The following is a 25,981-nucleotide window of genomic DNA, read 5'->3' as shown; positions in this document are numbered from 1 at the left end:
AGTTGACCTATTTCAGTCTCAAATTCTTGACTCCAGTCAAAAAGAAGTGATAAAAGAAAGGCAAAAACACATGCAGAAAGATCTGTTTGTCTGTTTCAGTTTTGTTATCTGTTTGCATGGTCATTAACTGGCCCCTATACTGCAGATCATGCAATTAATATAAAACAATTTGGCTTTCGTTAGATGAATCTTATATATACAAACATATATAGTAGTTTGCAATATGTTTGGTAATACCTTTGTTTAGGGACCACTTCTTATTATTACCTAGTTGCTTATTAGCATGCATGTTGCATTGGCTGTTTATTAGTACTTATAAAACACATATTAATGTCTTATTCTGCATGACCATATTTTAGATGCCTTTACCCTTTCTCATACCTAAACTTAACACATTTGAGGCAAATGTCATAGTTAATAGTTATTTAATTTTTTTTCCCAAACTAAAGTGTAACCCCTAGTTCTTGTGTGTAAAAGAGTGTAAAATAAATTATTTATGTTCAAGAGAGATGACAATGCGAATTACAAACCTCCTTTATTTTCTCTCACACTTCTTCTGCTCTCTCACCCACAGACATCAAGTTTGTGAATGAAATGAAAATAAAGAGAAAGAAACAAGTGCAGGGGGAGGCTGCATGGTAAGAAGAGGAACAAAACTGTTCTTTCAAGTTTGTAATGGAGATAGAGAGAGAGTGTGAAAGTAATTCTTCCCTCCTGTCACAGATAATCCCCACCCCTTTACTCAATAGTCCCTCCCTCTCATGCTCACTGGCTCATTTTAGATATCTGGGTCACTCCCAGCCTTCCCCTCCTTATATTTCCCTCAAACAACCCAAACTGTCAGAACTCCGCTGCAGCGCTCTCCGTCTCTCCTTCTCCCTCCCTCCCTCCCTCTCTCTGCTACAGGTGTGAGGAGCTCTACACAGGCCATTCACACGCGCCTGTCCCTCCTAGCCATAACCTGGCCTCCATTTCATAGCATTGATAATATCATAATACTGACCTGACATCATCTAGAGCATTACTTACATGTGCACTTACATACCAACTTCTGTCCTAAGATTCGTGGGCCCAGTCATCATCACCTCAATAGATGCTGTGTAAGGTTTCATGAAGTGACATTCAGGGAAAGGCAGAATGAATTTTGACAAAGTTCTGGACCGGATTGGAGGGTTTGGACGCTTCCAGAAGACGCTTTATGTGTGGATCTGCCTGCCACAGATCTTCTTGGCCTTCCACATGTTGGTGTCTGTCTTCACTGGGGCTGTGCCCCCTCACCTGTGCAGATCCACCTGGCCACCAGGCGACGGTGGTGGCCCTATGCTGGAATTTAACTTCAGCAATGCTCCTGTGGAGTCCTGCGCATTTGTTCAGGATGTCCCTATGTCCCAGCATAATCGCAGTCTACCAATTACTGAGCACTCGTCTACTTCAAATGGCTGTACAGGAGGATGGGAATTCAGCAAGGAAGTCTTTCTCAACACTGTTGTCAGTGAGGTGAGTGCTAATCTCAAAACATCACGCTTGTACAACATGGATGTGCTCGTTTTGTAATTTAACATGCAAGATTGTTGGTCTTTCTTAATGCATCTCTCTTTCTGGTGCCATCGCTGATGTATTTTGGTTTATTAGATGTTTTGGGTGGTGACTGTTTTGAGAATATCTAGCCTCCCATGGTGAAGGCATCTCAGATGGTTTCATTACGGTGGTGTAGCTCACAGGACTGCAAGATGGTCCAATGGGATTGCATTTCTTTTCAGCATGTGACCAGAGAGTTGGGTTGCTCACAGCGTTGCCTCCTGGCAGAACCTGCTTTGATTTACAAAGACTGGATTTTCTGCCAGCCTCACTTCAGGGTCTCACTGTCTGATATGGCTCTCCGCTTTACAGCTGCGGTGTGTAAAGGAGGCATCTTTTTCCAGTCAAGATGTAGCAACCAGGTTGTCACAATGGCAGTAGTATGGGCCTTTATTTACCCCTAAATAATAGTACCTTGAGGGTATATACAATGCTAAGGTACAAATCTGGAAAATAAAACAGTTGTCCCCATAAAGCTACTGCAACAGTGACAAGCTGTTGTACCTCTAAAGGTACAGTCTTTGCACTTTTTTCCTCACAGTTAGCTCCTCAAATCCCTGCTTAAAAGTTAAATCCAGTTTCTAGTAATAACTGATTTATATGGTAAAATGTGTGCTGCTGTACCAACTGGAGGACTGTTTTCACTTTAACTGTTTTCACTGTTTTCAAAATGAAAAGGTTCTTCACAGGGATGCCAATTTTTTCTTCAACACAAGAACCATTTTTGATTCTACAAAGAACCATTCAGTCAATGGCTCTTTAAAGAACCATCACTTTCACACTTTTTTATAATCTAAAGAACCTTCTGTGAAACAAAAAGGCTCTTCAAATGTTAAAGGTTCTTACCATTTTGACAAAAAAGGTTCTTCTATGGCATCGTGAAGCACCTTTTTTAAAGAGTGTAGCAGGCCATCTTGACCAAGCTGGTTAGGACTGATAAACCAACTAGGACCAACAACAACTAGCCATAATATTCCACAAGCCACCTGATCATTAATAGCATTGATTTATTTGATTTTGACCTTGTGACCTTATTTTACAGTGGGACCTTGTGTGTGAAAATGCTACATTGAATAACATTGGATCTTCTATCTATATGTTTGGGCTGCTAGTTGGAGCTGTTTTGTTTGGCGCCCTCTCTGATAAGTAAGTAGAAGAATCTCAAGGTAACTTTCAATGCACACAATCTCTCAAACTCTTACACATCCAAAACTTTCCATTCCAGAGGGGAAAAAACTGAATCTGAAATTCAAGGACTGATATCAGGTTAGACACCATTCTAATTGGCTGATTGGTTGATTTGTGAACTGCTCGTGCCTGGACAAGAGCTTAAATACCAGGAAGTTTTGGATATTATACATAAACAGGTCTCAGAAAAACTCACCCTGAACACACCCTTTCAATAAGTTGACAAATGTGTCTCTGTCTGTGAGTAACACATTTCATGCTCTATCACACTTTTGAGACAGCTGGGAAGGTTCCTGTCCAGTATGCAGACTTCTATTTCTGGTTTTATTTACTGATATTATTATAGAGAGAATGGTGAATTGACCAGTAATATCTTGTGCTAGTGTCAAATCAGATGGATTATGCAGTATTGAAAATATAGTGATTTTAGAGAGCGGATCTAATAAGCAGCACATGTTCACATTTTCAGAGTTGAACAGACAATAGCAGCACTGTGGTGTGAAAACATTAACTGCTGAATGAACTGAAGGGAGAATGTGGGATGGAATGCTCTAAAATACTGGAAAGTCTACAGATGTTTACATGTGTCTTGCAACATCTACTGTATGCGGTTCTCAGCAAGCTTTTCTTCAGGACCCACATTGGCAGTCAACAATTCACCACACAAACAATATTGTGGTTTGCCCAAATTATTTATCCTCAATGCAAGTAAACACATATTTCATTGTAGTCTGGGTCATATGATTTCATGTCAAAAATGTACAACTACTCCTTGTTACAGACTGTAGCACAAGGCACTTTTGGGCATGTGCACATTTTTAATATTCAATCTGTCCTTTACATAAACATGCTGCAGTATGCATTGAGCACTCTCTCAAATATTAGGAAATGTGGCCTTTGAAGATAAGATTGTGCTTGGATAAAGTCATGCCCATCATGTACAATGAAATCACACTTAATCACACATTTACAATGATGGCATTGCATATAAAAAATCTAGACTGTTTTGTTGTCATGTCAAAAGTCAAGTCATGTCAAAATGTGTTTCTATTGCACATTTAAAATTGCACCAAAGTGCTGTACAACAAAACACAGCATATGAAAAACATAAAAGAAAACATGCATCATATGACAATTAAACCTATAAAATAGAATCAGAGCCTTAAATTAACGTTACCTAAATCCAGAGAAAATGTGTATGTATATACACATTTAAAGATCTGAAGAACACTACAGGGTAGGTAAATCAGGGTAGACCCATGCACACCTTTTTTCTAGGCAACATATTACGAACTGAGCTTAGTCAGATACAGTAGTGTATTCTTGTAATGGTGTACGGTTTTCTGTTGTTTCAGGTATGGCCGCAGAATGATCATATTGATTGGTTTAGCAGTACAGTCCATCTTTGGAGTGGGGGTCGCTTTCGCTCCAAATTTCTACATATACGTCCTGCTTCGCTTTGTGGTGGGAATGACGATTTCTGCAGTAATCATGAATGCATTTGTGTTGGGTAAGTAAAAGATCCACTGAAGACTTTAATATTTTCACTTGTTGTGCTTTGTCAAGGTTTAGAACTAGAGAAATATGCCCTGTCAGAAAGAAACTGTAATGAGCATTATTCTAGCAGCAAGAGTTTTTCTTATTTTCTTAATAATAAGCATACATATTCTTTTGAATTGTACTGAGAATAGGTCTACTTCCAATGGGATTTTCTGGTTTACCGTGTACTTACTGTTTACAGTGTAGCTTATTGTGTAATATATGCATTGCATCTTTCTGCAGGCACTGAGTGGACGGGCCCTAAAAAACGCATGTTGGCCGGTGTCATCACAGACTACTTCTTTGGTTTTGGCTACATTCTGCTTGCAGGTGTGGCCTACCTCATACGAGACTGGCGAAAGCTGCAGTTGGCCATTTCTGCCCCAGGCTTCCTCTTCCTGTTCTACATCTGGTAAGCTGCAAATACAGAAAGTCCACAATGTGTCTTAAGTGTCCGAAATAGAGCAGGTACTTAAGATGCCACTATAGCATATGTTCTTGCATGTATTCTTTATTTTTCAGGGTGCTTCCTAAGTCTGCCCGTTGGTTAATGGCCAATAACAAGCATGAAGAGGCACTGGATCTGATTCGTAAGGCAGCACTTATTAATGGCAAACCTCTGGTAGATGATGACATTGAGCTCTGTCAGGTATGGCATAGTCTTATGTAATAAGACTTTTTACTATAAGCTAAAAAGGCTAGTCTTTATTGCAGGACTGCTCTGATATGTCATGCAAATCGCCATGTAAAGTGAACAAAAATTTGTATAAATCTTCTTTTCAAAGAAGAATTATAGCATTTGTACCACTTCAGTCATCCTGGGCTTTAGGCACTTGCACAGACATGTGAGATTGGATTTATCTGTGAAATCCAGCAAAATTTGTATTTATAAATAGTTAAAAGCACAAAAGAAAAACAATACACTAGTCTATTTTTATCTATGCAATACAATAAATGGAAACCTGATCTTCCAAAATAACACAAAAGGATCTTAAATAACCAATACTCCCCAGCATTGTACATTTCGGATCTCCCTTATTTAACACAGTTAAATTACCCCATACATAGCCTACTCCATGACCTGAGCTGTTTGTGTCTAATAAGGAAAAGATCTAATTATACAGTCATGATGTAGCAACATATCTTTTCTTCCATATTTGGGATATAAAAAGTTGTTGATTGGATAAATGCAGATCTGAATTCTAGGATTTAGGATAGAGATGGTGAATACCAAATCTAACACTAACCCAAACCTTTGATGTTATTTTGTTAATTCTTGAAGTGAAACTTTGCCTATAAGGTTATTAGATTCACTGTTTTCGACTTTGACAGCGCCGATATAGAATGAGTTGAAGTAGGCTACAGTAAACTTGGACAACATTTATGAAACTGAATGATTTGTGTCTTTGTATGTTTTGTGGAAGTCCACACTTGAAAAAGTACTTGTTCTATGTCCCATTGAAAAAGTCTAATAGGTTTGGAACAACGTGAGAGTGCCAATGTTTGGAGAATTAAAATTTTTTGGTCAGATGAACGTACACATTAAGTTGGTCTCTTTCTTTTGCTAACTGGTCAATTAGCTACTTTTAGACACGTTTGATTACCAGCTAGTAGTTTAGCTTTACAACACCCAAACGTCTTCGACCAACTAAACATTTTCCAAGTTTTGCAGTTTTACATATTGTAAAACAATTACCACATCAAACTAAATTTTGCCAGTAGGGCTATGCAGTTGTATTTGCATTTTATCTGTGATGTAACAGCTCTCTTCAGAAAGGAATATTCAAATTAGTCTCGGTCTCCAACCTGGGCTACAGAGGTATCTAGCCTGGGAGAACTTGAAATGTGTTTCTCTTGTTTTACAGAGCCCTAAACACTTAGAGAAACTGCAAGACCTGAGGAAGTACACTGTCATCGATTTACTCCGAACACCCAAAATGAGGAAACAGTCCCTCGTTCTCTTCTACCTGTGGTAAAAAAAAACACACAGCTAACTGAAAAAACCCAACTTCATTTCAAAATGATTTTAAAATTTGGACATTATGAACCATTGTTACTATATTCAAACTTCAGGTCTAGCATTTTCAGACTAAAAATTAAAAAAAGGAAGAAAATACTGAAGCATTTGCAGCATTTCTAATGAGAAAAAGAGTAACAAGTGAAGTAAAAAGTAAGGGATTAAGAGAGCTGTCAATAACATCTTGTTTTCGTTGGGCCTGCAAATTAAGTTATGAATGTGTGATTTATAACCTTTATAAAGAGATGACTCTGAAACTTTCTTTTTTGCCGTCAGAAGTGAAATGTCCAGTTAAATGATTACCTCTAAATAAATAAATAGAAAATTACTCTAGAGCAACAATCATATCAAAACTCTATAGTCTTTCTGTTAACAGAAGCTGTTGAAGATATTTCGGGGCTTTTTGGGCTTTTGGTTATAATCCATTTTGAGTAAAACTTTTCAGCATTTCCTATTGTGACTCTCATTTCCCTCAAGTTTTGCACATTTCCCTCTTATTTTTCATAATAACTGAAAAAAAAAACTATAGCTCTGAGTATAAACCATATTCATTTATTGAACTTATAAAGATCTGAAGTATGCAAAAGTGACATTTGATTTTGTTTGTTACAGGTTTGTCAATGTCCTGGTGTACTATGGGTTGTCTCTGAATATTTCAGACTTTGGGATGAATATCTACCTGACACAGATGATTTTTGGCTTAGTGGAGATGCCAGCGCGAACCATTACTCTCTTCACCCTAAACCGCTCACGCAGGATATCCCAGTTAGCATTCTTGGCAGTAGGCGGCCTGGCCTGCCTTCTTACCATATTCATTCCAGATGGTAGGTTTAAAACCAAACCTTTACTTAACTAAAGCTCTAAAATCAATTGTACTTGACTGAATTTGTGCTGCTGATTATAATGGATCACATTTTGTGCCAGTTAACTTTCTTTTGCATCAGTCTTACCATACTAAGTTGTAAAACTTTAGTTACAGTCATTATATCTTTGGCATTAGTGTCTCCTAGTTTGAGATCAGCTAGTTTTCCAAGACAATGCAGACTTTTTTTCCCAGCCAAGAACTACTTTTTCTGTAGCAGAAACAAATTACAGATTGGGCACCAGCTTTGGTGGAAAAATAGTATGAAGGAAGAGCATCAACATGTTTTCCTAGGCACTTTAAGATACTCTTCTATGCAAAAAGGGAACAAAAAGAATCCGCAAAGATACTGACATGTAATGTAACGGTGTGTGTGAGTGAATCGCAGCTTTTACTTGATACCTAATAATGATAACTTCCAATAGATTGACTACAGGCTTCATTTGATGTAATGATATAATAGCTCCACAGTGTTTATGCCATTGTTTACTACTGTTGATGGGAAGCCTGCAGAATTCTGAGCCACACTTAAAAACCTTGACTTACACAAACTGTTTATAAAACTCAGTAACTAAAAGTGATGTCATGATTCAAATGAGGGTTCAGAATGTTCCACCCTCCCTCGAGGCAATTGGAGGCAACTCTTTCTGTCATAATAAACCTCATCTATTCATAATTGCTGTCTTCACAGATCTATCTATTGTTCGCACTGTACTTGCCATGGTGGGCAAGTTTGGCATCACCGCCTCGTTGTCCATTGTATACATTTACTCAGCAGAGGTCTTCCCAACAGTCATCAGGTACATAAAATACAATATCTTTATACTCAAAGCTATAGAACTTTTTTTTTTTTTTTTTTTTTTTTGATGAACATTTGGATGAAAAGTGGAACACCAGCTTGGTTAGAAAAACCTGACAGAGCTTAAGCCATCTAAGATCAGTGAACCCTCCTAGACTTAATTAACTAGTTTAATCTGTGTCACAGAGTGCTCTATCTAGCAGAAATTTATGTGCATCATAAAAAAGAGCAGCGCTGCTACAGAGAAGTGCACAAGAGATTCAACTAACACATTCAATTTATTCCAGTAGAGTTTAGGGCTAGTATTATTGCTATGCTAACAATGAGATACTTGTGAAACACACATACACAGACAAATATTGAGGTAAAATAATCCATTTTAAATACTATAATTCTTTTTAATATTAAGAAATAAACAGCACAGCTTGCATTAGGAACATTTATATTCATGTTAATAAATTAAATTGCTCACCCACTGTTGGGAAAAAAATGTCTTTTTGGCTTTGTCGGTAACCACTATAATATGTTATGATTGTCATTTACTCACTTGCACGGAATTTTCACTTACATTGTGGAGAGGCAAATGATTTCTAAATGTGTTGCATTAGGCCTGGTTAGGATACAGAATTAAGTTAATTCTTCATATTCAAAAACTCCCCAGTGTTCATTTGAGATGTGAGATACAGAAACAGATCTTTCTTTCTTTCAGACAAAACGGCATAGGTATGGGTTCGATGTGTGCACGGGCTGGCGGAGTGATTGCACCCATCATCTACCTCTTGAGAAACATCAGCCGTCACGCCCCAATGGTGGTATTCGGTCTGTGCCCGCTCATAGGAGCTGCCCTCACTATGTTTCTACCTGAGACAGCCCATAAGCCCCTTCCAGACACTATAGAGGATGTGGAGTGCACAGGTGTGAGGTGAGACACTCCAGAACCTTGATTGCTTAGCAAAATTATGTTCTAGTGAACACTTTCATTTGAGGCCCAGTTCTCACTATGCAGTTCGATTACTTTTAGTAAAAAGGTGAAAATGCTCTTTTAACAGATTTTGTCATGTTCACAAATAATATATTAGTCTGCAGTTAATGGCTATTTTAATCTTATGGTTATTAATAATCAGCTGTTCTATGTCTTTTGCAATGATTCATCATGTTAACTTACTTTACTTAAAGAACATGAGAACTTAATTCTGTATAACTTAAAAGGAGATTTTCAGCAGATTATTTTCTGGTTAAGAAGCAACTGAGTTCACTAGAAGTTCTAAAGAAAAATGAAGAAACAACGTGAACCGACATGAATGTGAATACAGTAAATTATAAGACCATTTTGAGTGAACTGTTGCTTAATTGTTAATAAATTCATGACTTAATTTTCACAATTTCTTTAAAGCCTAAATTTCAAAAATTTGCCTAAATCAATAGCTTTCAGTCACAACAACTTTAATACAGTGCCACCTGTTAAAAACTAGTGGCTAGGCTACAAAAAAAAACACTTATTTTGACATTTAAATCGTTGAATATATCCAGTATTTTTAAATTATGATGTTATTGTGAAAAGATAAATAAATAAATGGTTTTGCATCAGTTCTGCTTTAATCGCAGGAGAAATGTGTACTTTCTGTTCGGAAAGTTTGTGTATATGGCATGTTCTGTATCTTTTACATACCAGATGTTCACTTTCAAATGGGAAGTAAAACAATTTAAATTGGTCAGTTTTCTGCCATCTAATTTCACAATTTCTGCTAAATAATTTATTAATGTTAAATTAGTACATTTATAAGCAATATAATTATTCAAAATCTGCTATGGAGTAATTTAATGGGTCACACTTTATATTAGGTGGCCTTAACTGCTATGTATTTACATAAAAAAAATAAGTACGATGTACTTATTGTGTTTCATATTGTATTGGAAAACAAAGTGTGGGTTAAGGTATAATGAATGGGTCAATAGTGTAATTATAAATGTAATTACAAAATTGTCTTACTGATGTAAATACATATAGGTATTTTTGAAAATATATAAATATCAATTTAAATAAAATTAACATCAAGTCAAGTTTTTGATTTGTATATATTACCTGTCTTTGTCAGTTTGGTGTCTTTTTAACATCAGTTGCCAATTGGACTGATAGTTTAAGAAAGTGAATAATAATTCTCACATGCATTGTGTATAACGTGCATTATGGTCTCTGACTAACTCGATTTCATGAAAGTGCAAAAGAACTCATGTATGGGTAGATGCATATCATATTTACACAAAAGGTCTATTTTTGCATATTAATACCACAGATTAAATTGTTTATTCACCATACTATATACAATACAGTCTTATTTGTTGCTCAGTTCATCTTCTCGTGGAAAGAAATGACATACTTTAAATATCTAGTAGGGTGGGTTTTCCAGGAAATCCATGTTTTTTTTGTTTTTTTCAGGCAAGAAGTTGTTTTATTGTTTCTCAAGAGAGAAAATCTTATTTAAAGCAATGACATGTGAAACCAGCCACAGTATGGCATTGACAAGAACTGCTGGCCTAAAATGAGTTTGCTCATTCAGCAGTAATATGCAATATTTTTATGTTTATGAGACCATAAAAATATCGATAGTCGTAAATATTAAGCATTTCAATTTTTTGTGCAAGTCCACTATAAGGTATGAAGTCAGAATAGATATAAAACATCTTTAAACATTACAAAGAAACAGCACTTGGAAGATTGGAAGCATATTTATGGAAGAGGACATCAAGGTCAAGGGATGCCACGTTTATCATGCAACCCAAAAAAAAAAAAAAAAAAAAAAGATAATCATCACATTTCTCTTAGTCACACTTTAGATGTGCTATAAATTTTTCAAATAAATAAATAACTTGAGTGAAAACTTAGCCACTGTTGATAATTTTGACTCCCTAATCCATTATACACATTCTTCCCTTAAATCCACACAGAAATGTTGAAAGCTTCAACTGATTCCATTTGGGCCTTGTTTTTATTTACCCTTGGAGATTTCATGAATGTGAATTCCTGCAGTTTCCAAAGTTTTACTAAGATTTGAACAGGTATTGGGAGATTCATTTCTTGTTGTTTTGCTTGCTTTATTTGGATACACCGTGATTTGTTGTTGACACTTACAAATGTTGCCAGCAATCTCACAAGAGACATGTTAAAAATTGTTTTTTCTGCATGGGTTTGGAGTTTTTGCCCCTTTCCTTTTTTTAATAAGAAAGACTGTATGGAACATCAACCATGAATCAAAACAACTAAGCTCTTTATCCACCTAAAGAAAGCAACGCTGTTTTATTAAGAACATATTTTTTTCACAGCAGATCAAACACAGCACAGTTAAACCTGATACATATGAAATGTGGTTGATTTTTGCTCTTATTTGCCTTACAGCACTACGGATGAGAAGTCACAACACGCTTTGTATGAAGAATGTCCCAAACAGAACCCAGAGGGCATTCTCTGAACTCTAGTCTACAGTAGACTGTCTCCAAACAACCATCTCAGAACGAGAGAATTGTCCTGTGTCATTTCCAACAATTCTCTCCAGGGGCGCTTGAAGATAAAGTGCTTCTCAAAAAAAAAAAAAGATATAATGCTAAAGATACATCTTTGTACCTTATTTGACCTTTAATTGTACATACCCTAGTAAAAAAGTACAATATATTTAAAATACATTTATTTCTTACTGAGTATAATTAAAATATGTAAACACTTTAATAAAAAACTTTATTTGGAGTACTACTTGGCATACATTTATGTATATTAATATTTTACTAGGGTATTACTGCCTTAAAGGTAAATATCATTAATTTAACAGTGCACATTAGTTTGAAAGAGTACTACTCTTTTTTTCTGAGTGTGGTATGAAATGCGAAAAAATGCAGTGCTAGCATGTACAATAATATACTTCGATACAAGGGCATTTTCATTTGAGTTGTTGTTTTTTTTTTTAAGATAAAATTGAAGTCTTGAATTTTAAGACATCAGATAATCTGTTTTATTCTGCTTGCCAGGTTTGTGAATTTTTGGATATGTGCAATTCTTCACATCGTCTGCTCTATGCACTAAAATACTTCTCTTATATTTACTTATTTGTGGTTATAGCTTTCAAGAGTATGATCATTTATTACACACAATGAACACAATTACAACGGATTATATTTCTCATAGTTACAATGCATTATAAATCTCATGTTTTGCTATTTTACTTTTGTTTCTTTACTTAAAGTACACTCTTAAGTAATAAGAATAATATTTTTTGCTCAAACTGCCTTACGATCAGAAATGGGATTAGATGAATGTATAATATGACACATTTGCTTTGAACTTTTTTTTAAAAAATATAGTATCAGTTTGATTATTTGGATGGTACCCTTTAGACAGCTGTTGATAAATGACTCTGCAACTATGTCAACTAGCAAGTGAATGTCAACTAGCCCTCACTAGAGTGTTAGTAGTGTGTCGCTAAATATATGCTAACACTTTATATTGATGGTTCCTCAAGAAACATACTGAGTATAGGATACTTTGCAAGTGAACATTCTACCTATCCTAAGTCTACTAATGCTCTAATACTACTAGTACTAATACTAATGCATGTTTTTCAGTTGAAAGTACAGGAAACACTCAAATAACACACGGCACCTCACCACTCACAAGATGTTGTAAGGTAGCCTACTGTGCAGATCTTTAAATACACAATGTCAAGATATGATATAGTCCATTATAAATTAAGTAGATTTAATATGGTGTTCATTGTGTGTTATATATAATCATACTCTTAAAAGTTAGCACAAATACGTAAATAATATAATAGATACCATTTTGGCATCAGTAAATCTCCATCGGGTCACCTGGTATTTATGACTGACTCAGAAATTGACCTTCTTTGCATGAATGCCAAGCTCAATAGAGCCTGATTATATGGCTATAAATACTCGACTAACTACTGTTTCTAATCATCTTAAAACATTTTACAATTACCAAAACTCTCAGTCAGCCTTAAAAGTAAAATAAACTGCTCCCTTTTGTCTGTTTAATTTATTAATCAAGTGTTGTTTTATTTATTTATTTTATGGTCAAATGTTTGCAGGCCACTTTTAACTTTCACTTTCTCATATTAAAGATATAGTGTTAAACAGACAAAATTGTGCCAGACAGGTAGTTCTACTCCAACTCAGGCCATTGATTCAGAAAATGCTGTACCTTTTGGGCCACATACTGTAATTATAAAACTACGCACCATCAAGAATTGTCCGTTTTTAGCTAATTATCACCACCTTCTGGAGAAAAATGGTACTTAAATTATGATTATTTTTGCATTTTTTTTATAGTTTTCCCTTATTCAAACCTTCAGACCAAAATGACCTTTTGTATTTAAAAAAATATTGTATTTTATAGTGTATTTACCGGATAATTACTTTTTGCGCATATATGCATTAATGGGTTTGGGATATTGGGATACTAAAAGTAGATTTAGCATAGGTTAAGATATGCTCATTTTTGCCCATGTATAAATATATATTTTACAAATTTAAAAATGTAGATTTATGTCAAACATGATACAAATTTAGCTGGATTGTAAGTCACCGAGGTAAAGTAGCTAGCTAATGTGGATGAGGTTTTGTGTAAATTTTAAAACAAACTGTAGTCTTGTAAGCAAGTTCTTTTGTAGACTGTTTTGTGATTAGCTGCCATTTGCAAACACATAAAACACTATCCAAGGACTCAAGACTACAACTGGCATCTCAATGAGTGTGTGACAGCAGCTGCAGCCGTCCCATCCTTGTGACACTAAAGCAGTTGTTCTCTGACTGAAAGCCTTCATGCATTGCCTGCTGTCTGAAAACATGAGTATATGAGAACCTCATACTTATACTCTACACTGAGATAAAGTGTTGTTTTGGAAACCTTCCACATACATTGGCAATACAAAAACCCTTATATTATCACAATGATACAGTTAAGTAACATTTCAAATTTATTTCCTTGATTCATTTTATTTGCTATATATATATATACAAAAGAAGCTCTGTACCTATTAGTAGATACTATTTCTCGGAATAGACTCCATACAATGACAGCTCATAGTGGCTACACCTGTCGAAAACATAACACTTAACACTTAATATAACACTTTTTCTCATGGTGCACATAGCCTCATAGTCATTTGAAGCCAAATGATAGCTATCATTTCACAAAAAAGTATGTTTGCTATAAATTGATATTAACTGATAATGTTACACTATACTTGTGAAGACGCATTAGTATAATAGCTGTACTTATGAGCTTGTGAGCTCGCTTTCTTTTTCTCTCTGGGTACTAGAATTCCAATTATATTGGAACCAAATGTTTCCACAAGAATAGAAATACCAGTAAATTTGGACATTGTGGGGACATTTTACATGGTCGCAATGTGGAAAAAAGCTTATAAATCATACGAAAAAAGCATGCTTACACATACAAGGAATTTGGAGACAAAAGCTGCACGGTGTGACAGCATGACAGTAACTAGACAAGACACAGATAATAAAAAGAATAATATACAAACAGACAAAATAGACAATGTGCAAAACAGCACAAACGCAATATGGAAAAAATAGACAGTTTAGTATGTACAAGTATCTTAGGTGCAAATTTAAAATATAAACAAGTATTCGTGTAAAAATAAAAAACTGTATGAGAGTGTTGTGTGTTTCATGTGTTCAGAGGTAGGGATAGGGCAAAGGGATATTTGTGTAAAAACCATTATGATGGTAATGTCCACATAGGAACAATCTGTGTAAGTGCCTGTGTGTCTGTGTGTAACAGTAACAATAACGTATTACAGTAACAGATTACTTTTCACTGTAACGCAGAAGTGTAAGGCATTACTAACCAACTTTCAGTAATATTTTTCTTTACATGTTTAATAATGCTTGCAATACAACATAATTCTTAACTATTGATATTTTTCAGTTTTGTGTGTAATGGCAAAAAGATAAGTTAATATAGAAAAACGTTTGGAACATTTTTTGTTTGTTAAATATAAGTTTTTGGTTTTTTAATGTAACGACCAAGCAATCAGCGGCAGACCAGGAGCTGATTATAAACTGTCCAATAACTTTGTGGACTATGAAAAAGCATTTGACAGCCTGGACAGAGGGACATGTGGAAGCTGCTCCTCAAGAAGATTGTCACCTTAATCAAGAACTCCTACAAGGGAATGTCGTGAATAGTGGTACAAAATGGGCAACTGACAAGACAGCTTTCAGATTAGAACAGGAGTGAGGCAAGGCTGTTTGCTTTCCCCGTTCTTGTTCCTCCTGGTTATTGATTTGATCATGAAGACTGCCACAAGTGACAAGAAGAACGGGATCCAGTGGAATCAGCTGGGTAACCTGGACTGTGTAGACAACCTGGCTCTCCTGTCCCACAGCCACAAGTAGATGTCATAAAGCCTGCTCGACACCTTAGCCCAGGTGGGCCTCATCAAACATTGAGACAAGACCAAGATCTTCAAGGTCCACACCAGCAGAGAAGAACCAGTGTGACTGGACGGTGAAGCCCTGGAGGTGGTCGAGTCATTCATGTACCTCGGCAGCATGGTGGACAAGCAAGATGGGACAGATGCTGACATGAAGAACAGGATCGGCAAGGCCCGAGCAGCATAGATCCAGCTGAAGATTGTTCAAGTTACTGCTACTGTACGGATCAGAGACATATAGGACCATGAAAGCCGTCATGCACAGAATCCAGAACTTCGTCAATCAGTGTCTGTGCCATATCCTCTAGTAGATCACTGGCCTAACACCGTTAGGAACAAAGAACTTGTGGGCAACAGACAGACCTGCATCCCGTCAAACAAGAGATACTCAGAAGGAGGTGGGGTGGCTTTCCACACCCTATGCAATCTGGCATGTAACACCACAAGACAGTCCCTGACTTGAAACCAGGGCCCGCCCAAGCCTTTATTGGGCCCTAAGCAGAAATTTATTTGGAGGCCTCTCAGTGCCACCAATATGTTATTTTCAAAGCTTGTTTATTCACACAAATCTAACACACCCACAACCAGTTTTGTTTGTTGTAGTGTTGCTTAGATCATACTATTGTTTGCCTTTTATGTTTTACTATTCTGTGATTTTTTATTGTAACAGTTGCAAACTTACAAGTGTGGTCAGGCGTTAATTTGTACCTAATATTCAAAGTCTTAACATATTAAATGGCTTAATGTGGTGTACTGAACTGTAGCAAAAAAAAAAAAAAAAAAAAAACTCTGACAATGCATTTACAGAACATAAATATTAATCAAAGTTGTAATCTTAGTACAAGTTATATACATAAATAAATATCAACAGCAGAGAGCATCTGTAAAGCAACAACTCTTGATCTATATCTAGCTAACTAAGGCATAATGATATTGGAATATAAGAGCACAAAAAAGGTAGGCTAAGGTAAATAATGTAGCTTGTTATCAGTTTATGAAACAAGCTTCAGATTTCCAAGAAAGTTACTTTTACACAGAAGACAAACACTTTAATCAAGTAAAAGTATTATATTAAAATGTCAATTTGCTTATGTTTTGATGTTCAAACATGAACTTCGCTAAAACAGATACCCTACCTAACGCTATGCTAATTAACTGAGGTTTATCTGATCGGGGGCGGGGGGTTGGGCAAGTTCTGTCGCTACCATTAGAGATCAACGGAAATAACGATTAACTATTGGATTGTTTCATTAAATATCTTGATGAAAAGATATAAACACTGAAATAACGAAAACGACCATAGATAGCTAACGGTTGTTTTAGGAAACGCACCCCTGCCATAAAACCCCCGTATCGAATTTGTCCACTCTCCACCCTCCAAACGCGATCAATTTAACCCTTTGACGCGCCACGTTTTGCCTGAGCCAGAGAAAGACAAACTCGGGGAAAAAAGACAAACAACGTGGAAATAATCTAATGATATGTACATATTATTTAATATTGCGCCTTCGTATAATTACCATAGCCCATCGACATAATAATATATCAAGAAATAAATAAAATAAAATGCATTTTATTGTAGGCTATTCTTGGGGGCCCTCTGGTGGCCACAGGACTCTAAGCAGCCGCTTAGTTCGAGTATGCCTTGGGCCGGTGTAGTGTCGAATTTCGACCCCCGCCAGATTATTACCCCTTTGTATTGGTAGGTTTAGTGTTAGGTGTGGGGGAGGGGTTGGCCAGCCGTCGACGGCCTATGTTTCAGGAGTAGCAAAGGGCTTAAGTAAATCAGCAGAAACAGGTAGGAGGCTCAGTTCCTTCTGAACTACTTTAGTACGTGAAAATAACTAGTTATATTGGTAAGTAACTCAAAAGTAATAGCTAAGACCCATGTAATACATTACCACTGAGACAGCAATGTTGTATGGTAAGGAATTACTTTTAAATAATAGTAACAAGTAATCTATAATGTATTATAGTTTAGAAGTAGCTTTCACAACACTGCTGTTTATATATCTAGATGGGGGCTAGCAGACACACGGACTCATGAGGACTCAAGTCACAAGCTAATAAATCAGGCAGAGTGAGTTATACAGAGGTAGGTTTAGGTGTAGGATGATAGAAATTATAGTTTGTGCAGTAGAAAAAACATGGCACCTACGGAGAATCCCCCACAAGGATAGCAGTGTGCGTTTTCAGTGCAAATCCCAGCCCACAGCCGATTCTAAAGATTCCACAAAGACTGTCTATTACAGTGATGATTGCCTGCTAAAACAAAACACTAACTTCTCACCTACACCTCATTTCATTGTGACTAAAATATGATGACTGGTCGACAGATGGAAGCATTGAGCCAAACATGACGCTCTTGAGCCTATTGAAAGTGCAACATCCACTACACATCACACCTAAATATTAAATAAAAACATAAAAAAATTACCTTACTCTTACACAGCATCGCATACAGCACAATAATATGTACCTGTAATATACATTAAATATTACAATAAAATAGTGGAGTAATTATAATTAAACTGAAGAATCGACTGCTTTACTGTTTTAACTAAAAACATAATTAAAATATTCGCATTATATATTTTTTTCGTTAGAACATTACTATGGAAATAGAAAAAAAATGATAATGGTATCCACACCAACGATAACATTCTGTTTATTATAAGCGTTGCTGCAGTTTTAAAGCAACATTTAAGTAAGTTTAGTCATTAATGCACATGCTATAGGGTTTTGTGACAAAATGTTTACGGAGGAGGCGTAACCTCATTTGATGGAAAATCTTAACGCACGGATCGTTTTCGAACCGCAAGTCCCTGTAACTTCTTTTAACGCCAGTCATGAAAAGCCTCAATGAAGAGTGAATAAAGCGACACATGTGTCATTTGCCCCGGCGTGCACAGTCGCCTACCCTGTTTACAAACCCCCGGGTGGGGGCTGACTGACAATAGTTTCAGCCAATGAAAGGCTCGAGATCGTGCTGAACGCGATCCAGAGCATTCTTTTGGCTGAAGGAGATGTCAATCAAAACGCAGCGCCATTGAGTTTCATTATGCTGCCGCTGCGCCATCACCAGCCAGCCGCTCGGAGCAGTGAATAATATCCGCTGTTTACTCACCGATGCCTGATCGCCTGTTATTCTTTACACAGTCACGGATATCTTTGTGATTGGTTTTTGTACCATGGAAAACCTTAAGACAGGACTTTAGGCTGTTATCTGGGTAAGTGCATTATTTGTGCTGGTTATTGTAGTTTAATAGAAAAGAAAACGTGCTGCTCACCATCCATTGCATTTCAATACATGCCCCCATTCTTCTCATATAAACATATTTATATTAATAATAAGTCAGTGCCGTGGAATTTGCGCTAAGGATGCTGCAGTTGTGATTTTTTTTTGTTGCATGCAGTGATTAATACTGCAGACACAATGTTGCCTTTACTGTTGCTGATATTTTTGATGCAGTCGATATTTAGTTGACTCAGTTATTCTGCTGTGTCGGCATAAACCTGCAGTCCGCATTCTTCACTTATACACTTACACAGCTTCAAACCTTCAGATTAAAATGTGTTTATTGACGCCTACTCTGCTGTTGTCGCTTGAACTGCGTCAACTAGGTCATTTTAGCATCGTCGAGTAATTATAAACACACAGACACACAAACGTGTGTGTGGGCTATGTCATGATTGTATTGATTGTACTTATTATTAGCATGATAGTTGCAATGGCGAGTGTGATATACTCACAACTTATATTTTAGACACAGCATTGATAGTTACTTTCTTATCTATTATCTATTAGTCTATTATCGCTCCTTCATGATAGAACAAATGTCAGAAAAGGATTAGATCTTGCGTGTTTTCAAACAGAGGCCTTGGTGGTCTTTTGCTCCTGAACAAATGAGTGTTTTTGAACTAATCTGTTGATTAAATGGTCCCTGGACTTCAAAAGACACTTGTCACCACCTACTGTCATAACCTCCAAAAAGAGTCTCTGAAAAACTCCCACCTCTTCCTCAGCCTGTCTGGATTCCTGCCAGTGACTCATTTTGCACACATAGGTGAACGCCTATTCAAATTTTTGTCCAGTTAAATTCTTTGTAGACTGTCTATGCCTATTGCATCCCCTGCTCACACCGTCATTAATCTTTATTACAGTTGTTTTTTTGCTTGGTTTATTTTAATGTTCACTCTGGATATAGATGTTTTGGCCTAATCACCCAAACTATTAATGCCATTTGACTAATCACTCTGAATCCACGTGGTTTTATTAGCAAATAACCAGATGGTTTTACTAGCAAATATGTCAACACTGTTTCATGGGGGGGGGTGAAAGCAGTGTTCTGCTTTGAACAACAATGCAGATCGTTCAGCTGTGATACTGAGTCTCAAGACTGCTGCTGCGTTAAAAGTTGCAGAGCATCATGCGTCCCATCTGTCTTCAAGACCATGTTCTGGTTCCTGTTTGTTAAATGCAATGATCAGTTTTGGAACATCCATTTTTTTCTTTGATCTGTGATTTGTAATGGTTCTACATTTGATGTACAGAAACATTGACTTTTATTTTTAATATAACGTTTGAAGAGCGAAAGGTCACTCAGAGTAAACTTAGTTAGAACATTCTAACATAAAAGGCTGCTCAAAATGTTCTAATTAATGATAACAATTTAATATAGGGAGCAATTCTAATTGCTTATTAGCATATTGGCTGTTTATTAGTATTATGAAGCACATATTTTGCATGAAAATATTCTACATCCCTAATCCCTACATCTCCTGCACAATACCTAAACTTGACGGCTATCTTAACTATTAATAAGCAGTAAATTCGTAGTTTTTTTAGTAGTTTGGCAAAAGTTGTAGTTAAAGGTTTGTTAACAGCGAGAGTTGGATCTTAAAGTAACCTAATTTACTTACTACTACTTGAGCACTTTTTTTCAAGGCAAAACGCTCATTAGTTCTCAAATCTCATTAGCATCTCAAATTTAGAGTCTGCATAATGTCTAGTTTTGTGTTCCGTTACAAAAAGAGAAGATGTATGTTTGAAATGAAATGATTTCTTCGCGATAAAAAAACTATTTGGATCTATTTGAATGTTTAGTGGCTCTGTTACAAAACATAATGACCTGCCGACTAGACAGCGTTTTTGTGGTGCATGATCCCCAAAAATGCTTTCTAGATAAGTAGCCCGTCTGTATGTCTGCCAGGCATTTTGTAGTCTTGATTCTTGCTTTCTTTGATTCTTTTTTTTTTTTTCGTCATAATCAGATGCACTCATGAACCTTCACACAGCAACACGCATATCCTCCTACATGTTATACACACTAACTGTTCCATCTGGAAAAATTAAGTAGGCTTTGTGGGCCGTGTGGCATCTCCTTCAGGCTTGGTGGAAACACACATACAGTACAGTCTTCTCTGACTTTCTCTCCTTCTTTCTTTCATTTGAACATAAGTTAATATAAGAAGGAATAATTTTGTACAAAAAAACAACAACCAAAGGCACCCTCTTTTCTCTGCCATTCACCCCGCCCTCTTAGTCTTTAAATTTGTATCTGTAAATAGAAATGAGATTGTTTCCATCACCGTCTCTGCATTCATTTTCCAAACTGCTAGTGTACGGTCACTGCCTGGTATGTCGAAACCTTTTTCACTATCACAGACTGTAGACAGGGAAGCACCCTGGATAAATGGCCAGTGTTTTCTACTATGTTTTGACTGTAAATGCAATTAATAAGTACTGATTCTCTTAAACTTTAGAAAAGGTCACAATAACACCATAAAAGTGGACCATATAACCTATGCACAATATTCTATGCCTTAAAGGTGCAATAGAATGGAAAACTGTATTTACCTTGGCATAGCTAAATAATAGTTCTCTACATGTAACTGACATACCTTGAGTCTCAAACACCATTGTTTTGAGTCTCAAAAAGACCATTAAAAAACAAGCGAATCAGAACATAACACCAACTGTGACGTAAAAGGTAAATCATCAGACGTTCTGTATGTAATGTGAAGAAGCAAGCGAAATGGCAGATTATTAAAATGTTATGTTTCAGGCTGTGGAGGGGATGTGAAGTGCAGGGATGGGTTAGGGTTAGACAGAAAGGCACGGAAACAAAGTAACAAATTCTAATAAAATGAACAGAGTTTGTGCGATCACGAATCTTTTAGTGAAAGTGAAAGTAAAAAGCCGTCATGCATGTGAAAGCAGTTTTAATGCCCGTATAAATAGCGGGTCCCTGATGCCTGCATTTTGTTAATTACCTGACAGTGTAACTAAGAGAAAGTATTTAAATATATATTTTCCTTGCTGTGTGAGCTACTGAAATTAGTCACACTGTGAAACAGCTAACATTGAACCACACTGTAAAACAGCCAATCAGAGCAGAGCTCAACATTATTATTCATGACCATTTATTCATAACAGAATGTTTCATTCAACCCTTGAGGTATCTTAGAGTTGTAAATTGACATCAGCCGTTTGTGGAGAATTTTTGCCCTTACCTAAGCCACATACCTTCTATGTATATATCAGAGAACAATTTAAAAAAATCAGCTAATTGTGTCATCATATTCAGGTGTGTGTTGTCCAATTATGTCATTATGTCTGGAGTTAACAGTAAGTAACAACTAAATTAAAGACGGTAATTCATGACTAATCATGTCACTTCAATCATATTGTTCTACACACGTTGCTGTCTATCAGTTCTTATGAACTGTTTTGTTCAAGATTTTATCTGTTTGTTATGTTTTATTATTAGATAGAAACATTACATTGGTATTTGCTGGTGTAACATCAAAACTACACAAAACCACTTCCAGGAAATTCAGTCATGTGTTCTTTATCCACAAATGCACTTGTCATCTCATATGTTGCGGTTTATTATTAACTTATTTTTAAATATATATTTTTTTCTGATATTAAAGGTTTAGTTTTATTTCACCAAATAAACATCATGAAGTTCTGGGTTAATTGATTTAAAAAGATTTTAAAAAATGTAGTTATTAATAAATAACTAAAACGTTCACAGACCCAAAAACATCAATAAAACAGTGCATGTGAGATAAGTGGTTCAGCCATGAGTATACTTTTTGTAGGCAAAGAAAACAAAAAGAACAATTTTATTCATCAGCTCTTCTCCTCGACTTAACAGCGTTGTTTATGTTTTATGTAACAGGCAAACAGATTACTCAGAAATCTCAGATTTCACCAAAAATATCTTAATTTGTTTTCCAAAGATAAACTAAAACGTATGGGTTTTGAACGACACGAGGGTGTGTAATTATTGACAGAATAAAATTTTTTGTGTAAACTGACGCTTTAATCAATTAACCCAGTACTTCTTGTAAATCATGTAAATTCTTAGCCATAAAGAAAAAGTCATACCCATAATGTGCATTACATGGTTAGTGTCCAAAAAGGAAGCAGCTGAATGAAGCAGCTGGTCATAACATCAGTCTGCAGAACCCTGGAAAGGTAACCGTGGAAACACAGATGAACACTTCTGGGGTTATATTTCACTTGCTGTTTTGACTGGGATGCACCTTTAAGCTGGAGGGTTTTCTGAGGTGAAAATATCTAGTTTATTTCTAGATAGTATCGTGTCATCCTGTTTTGCTCACCTCTGTCAGATTTGTGCTGGGAGCAGACATATGGGGCTCATCTTGCGCCGTCAGACATCGCTTTGACTGCCCCGCCTGCAATCCAGACGTCTTCTAGAGTCTATAACCCATACTGTGTAAGTACAGAGACTTTATTATAACATCGAAGGTAAAATGCCACACACTGAGGAAATGAGCAGAAGAAATACAACAGCATGTGTGTTAGCTGCGGAGAAAGTGGTGCGGTATTGTCTTTTGTTCAGTTTGAGATTCAGTTTATTGCTGTAAATAATAGACATTACCTCAAATTCCAGTAGTTTTGTTATGCTGTTTTGCTTTATTTCTACGTTTCAGTTGAAGGATTCATCTTACATTGCTTTAGAAATGCTAGAAATCTAGAAATCTTCTCAAAAATGCACATGCATTCTTTAAGTCATTCTCTGAAACTAAATGACTTAAGATGAAAATTGAGTATATATTAGATGTTACCCTACATAGTCTGCTCAAGAGCATGGTCTATTTAAGTCCACAAATTATACAAACAAGAAACTGAAACTATGCTTGTAACCACAGGTGGAGAGCTGCAGCTCCAACCACACAACATTATGGTGTTGCTTACAAATGTTTATTAAAAGCATGATTTTGAGAAAGAAAGTATCATTGAACTAAGTTGGTATTGAGTAAACTATAATGATTCCACCTGTCCATTGGCAAATGTTGTAGTGTTTACATTTTTCAGGAGAATCATCCTTTGAATTGCTTATTTTACTTTTTGCATAAAGAGAGAGTCTACCAGTTATAAACTGACCTGCAAAACAAAGGAATAGTTCACTCAAAAGTGAAAATTCTGTAATTTTTTTACTGCCTTTCAATTTTTCAGTTTTTAATATAGTTCTGTGTCCATAGAGCTGAAGTTGGGTTGTATCTTTTAAAATGTATATAGTGTACTGGAAAGTATATGTATATTTATAACACTGTTCTTTGTATTATATTACCTATTACCGCATTAAATTGCAAAAAAATGGTTTAAGTTAATGCTAAGGTCTTTCTAATGCAGCATATATGGGAGGGATTTAATATCGTTCTCTCTGTTATCAGTCTCTCTCATTTTTTTTTTCTTTTATTGAAAGTCATAAAAACAATATCAGTTTTTCTTCTGCTATTTGAGAATAATATGCAAAAAAGTTAATTTGTGGTACTCTCCCATTCACTGTTCTTCAAGTTAACCCAACTATGTCTTTTTCACCTGCTAAGAAACCCCCGAAACCTGAAAAAGGTCCGTAGTGCACGATTTGAGACGTTATCAACCGGGTTCACCGAGTTCACTTTCTTGCATACTCCTCTGAGAAAGTAAAAATCCCAAGACAGTTTAAGACTTTTGTTTTAGGATAAAGTGTATCTTTTAGGTATTCATCTTCTGATTCAGCTGTTCATTCTGTGTGTGTGGTTGGCCAGTGGAAAGTCTAGAGTGGGTCAGGCTCTTTTTCATCTCAGCTGCCCCACCCCCAGCCTCTGCTGAGGTCATCACATATTACCACGGCCCACAGTGCACTACTCTGCCCTTGCGTAGGGAGCTTATGCCTGGTCTTTGAGAGAGGACATCAGCCAATACATAGAGGGACTAAACAATTGACCACTTTGTAACCTCAGACCAGAAACATACTTTACACAAGTATTCAAATGCAGCTGTGAACTGCTTGGCCAGGGCATATCAAGCATGATGTCCCACTGATGAAACTAAACAAGCTTTTGTGCTGTCAGATGTTTGTTTTTTGTTTTTTTTCAGGCCTTTTGCTATAAACATGACTGTTAAATTTCCTTGAACTAAATGTGTCTATACACCGCACAGCGTGTATTTCAGGCTGTCAAAAGTGTGCCGGCTAACAAGTCTGTAATAAATCATGACATCACTTTAAAAAAAAAAGTAAAAATAAAATAAATGTAAAAATAGAATTTGGCTAAATAGGCCTATATCCTGTGAAATTTGCACCAATCTACCCTGTCACATGTTCCATTTATAGAATGAATATCGAAGACAATATCATATAATAAGCTTTGGACTTTAGTTAGGGGTCTCAGTATCAAAAATTAAAATTGTTCTATTAGCAGTAAAATGGTGTGGTGAAATGATTAAATTAATTTCCTTATCAAGATGCTTTTTTGATGTGAACATAGTCAGTTTGTGCTCTGTAAACGAATTGGAAAAGCAATTTGTGGTAAATTCGATCAGCCTTGCAGTATACATTCATCCAAACAGCTAATGTTTATTGCGTTGTTAGTATTAATCAAACACTAAGGACAAAAAGAGAATGAAACTTTACGCTCATGCCATTCTTTATTAAAAATGTAACTCGTTGATATTTAATTATAACAACCCACAAGATAACCCATACTTTGATTTACCTTTGATTGAGTTTGACAGCTTTAAAATAATGTTTAAAATAGCTGAGGTTTTGAAGGGTGTAACTTTTGGGATTCAGTTTTTTGAAAAACGAATTGTAAAACTGGAAACTCAGCTGCGTCTTTCTGTGCTTGCGTGGTTTAGTTACACGTAATTGATGGCCGAATGCGATTGCAGTTCAGGGTGTTGCTTGTGTCTGGATCAAATTAGATGGTCTGGGGGATGGGGGGGATATCACATGTCTTGGTGTAAAGCTCAGTCTCCTGAATTCAAAATATTAAAATGGAGATGGTTTTGCCATTCTGTCTTTAGTGATATGGTGTGTCATTATAAGAGAGACTGTGTGTGTGTGTTGTGTTGTGTGGCTGATGGTGATTGCTGTCTGGGAAGCAGACTTTCTAAAGGAATTCAATTAGCTGGAACAGTTTGCTTCCTCACAGTCCCCGGGGCCAATGCTGAATCACACAAACACAGCCATGGTCTGTCTCTTATCAAACACCCTGTTCATCTGAAC

The 25,981-nt window shown here is 36.2% G+C and overlaps 2 protein-coding genes across 5 annotated transcripts in view; both read left to right on the top strand.

Annotated features, from left to right (window-relative positions):
• The first annotated feature begins 936 nt into the window (after window positions 1-936).
• Window positions 937-12,999, top strand: si:dkey-119m7.4 (uncharacterized protein LOC560629 homolog). Its single transcript, XM_043218891.1, has 10 exons — window positions 937-1,497; window positions 2,621-2,724; window positions 4,122-4,276; window positions 4,549-4,717; window positions 4,828-4,954; window positions 6,171-6,277; window positions 6,935-7,146; window positions 7,876-7,984; window positions 8,693-8,905; window positions 11,378-12,999. The coding sequence occupies exons 1-10, from the start codon at window positions 1,138-1,140 to the stop codon at window positions 11,448-11,450; spliced, it is 1,629 nt and encodes a 542-aa protein (XP_043074826.1). The 5' UTR covers window positions 937-1,137; the 3' UTR covers window positions 11,451-12,999.
• Window positions 13,000-18,508: 5,509 nt separating this feature from the next.
• The window catches only part of fynb (FYN proto-oncogene, Src family tyrosine kinase b), a 52,756-nt gene continuing 45,283 nt past the window's right edge, over window positions 18,509-25,981 (top strand). For 3 of the 4 annotated variants that reach the window (XM_043219034.1, XM_043219033.1, XM_043219031.1), the window contains exon 1: window positions 18,509-18,682. The gene's annotated coding sequence lies outside the window, so the exon portion shown is untranslated. Of the gene's footprint in view, window positions 18,683-23,096; window positions 23,204-25,981 lie in introns of all 4 variants that reach the window. The other variant, XM_043219032.1, reaches the window with a different exon arrangement.

This window comes from Puntigrus tetrazona, chromosome 20, assembly GCF_018831695.1.
Source record: "Puntigrus tetrazona isolate hp1 chromosome 20, ASM1883169v1, whole genome shotgun sequence".
Lineage (NCBI taxonomy): Eukaryota > Metazoa > Chordata > Actinopteri > Cypriniformes > Cyprinidae > Puntigrus > Puntigrus tetrazona.
This window is presented reverse-complemented; position numbering and strand designations above follow the sequence as displayed.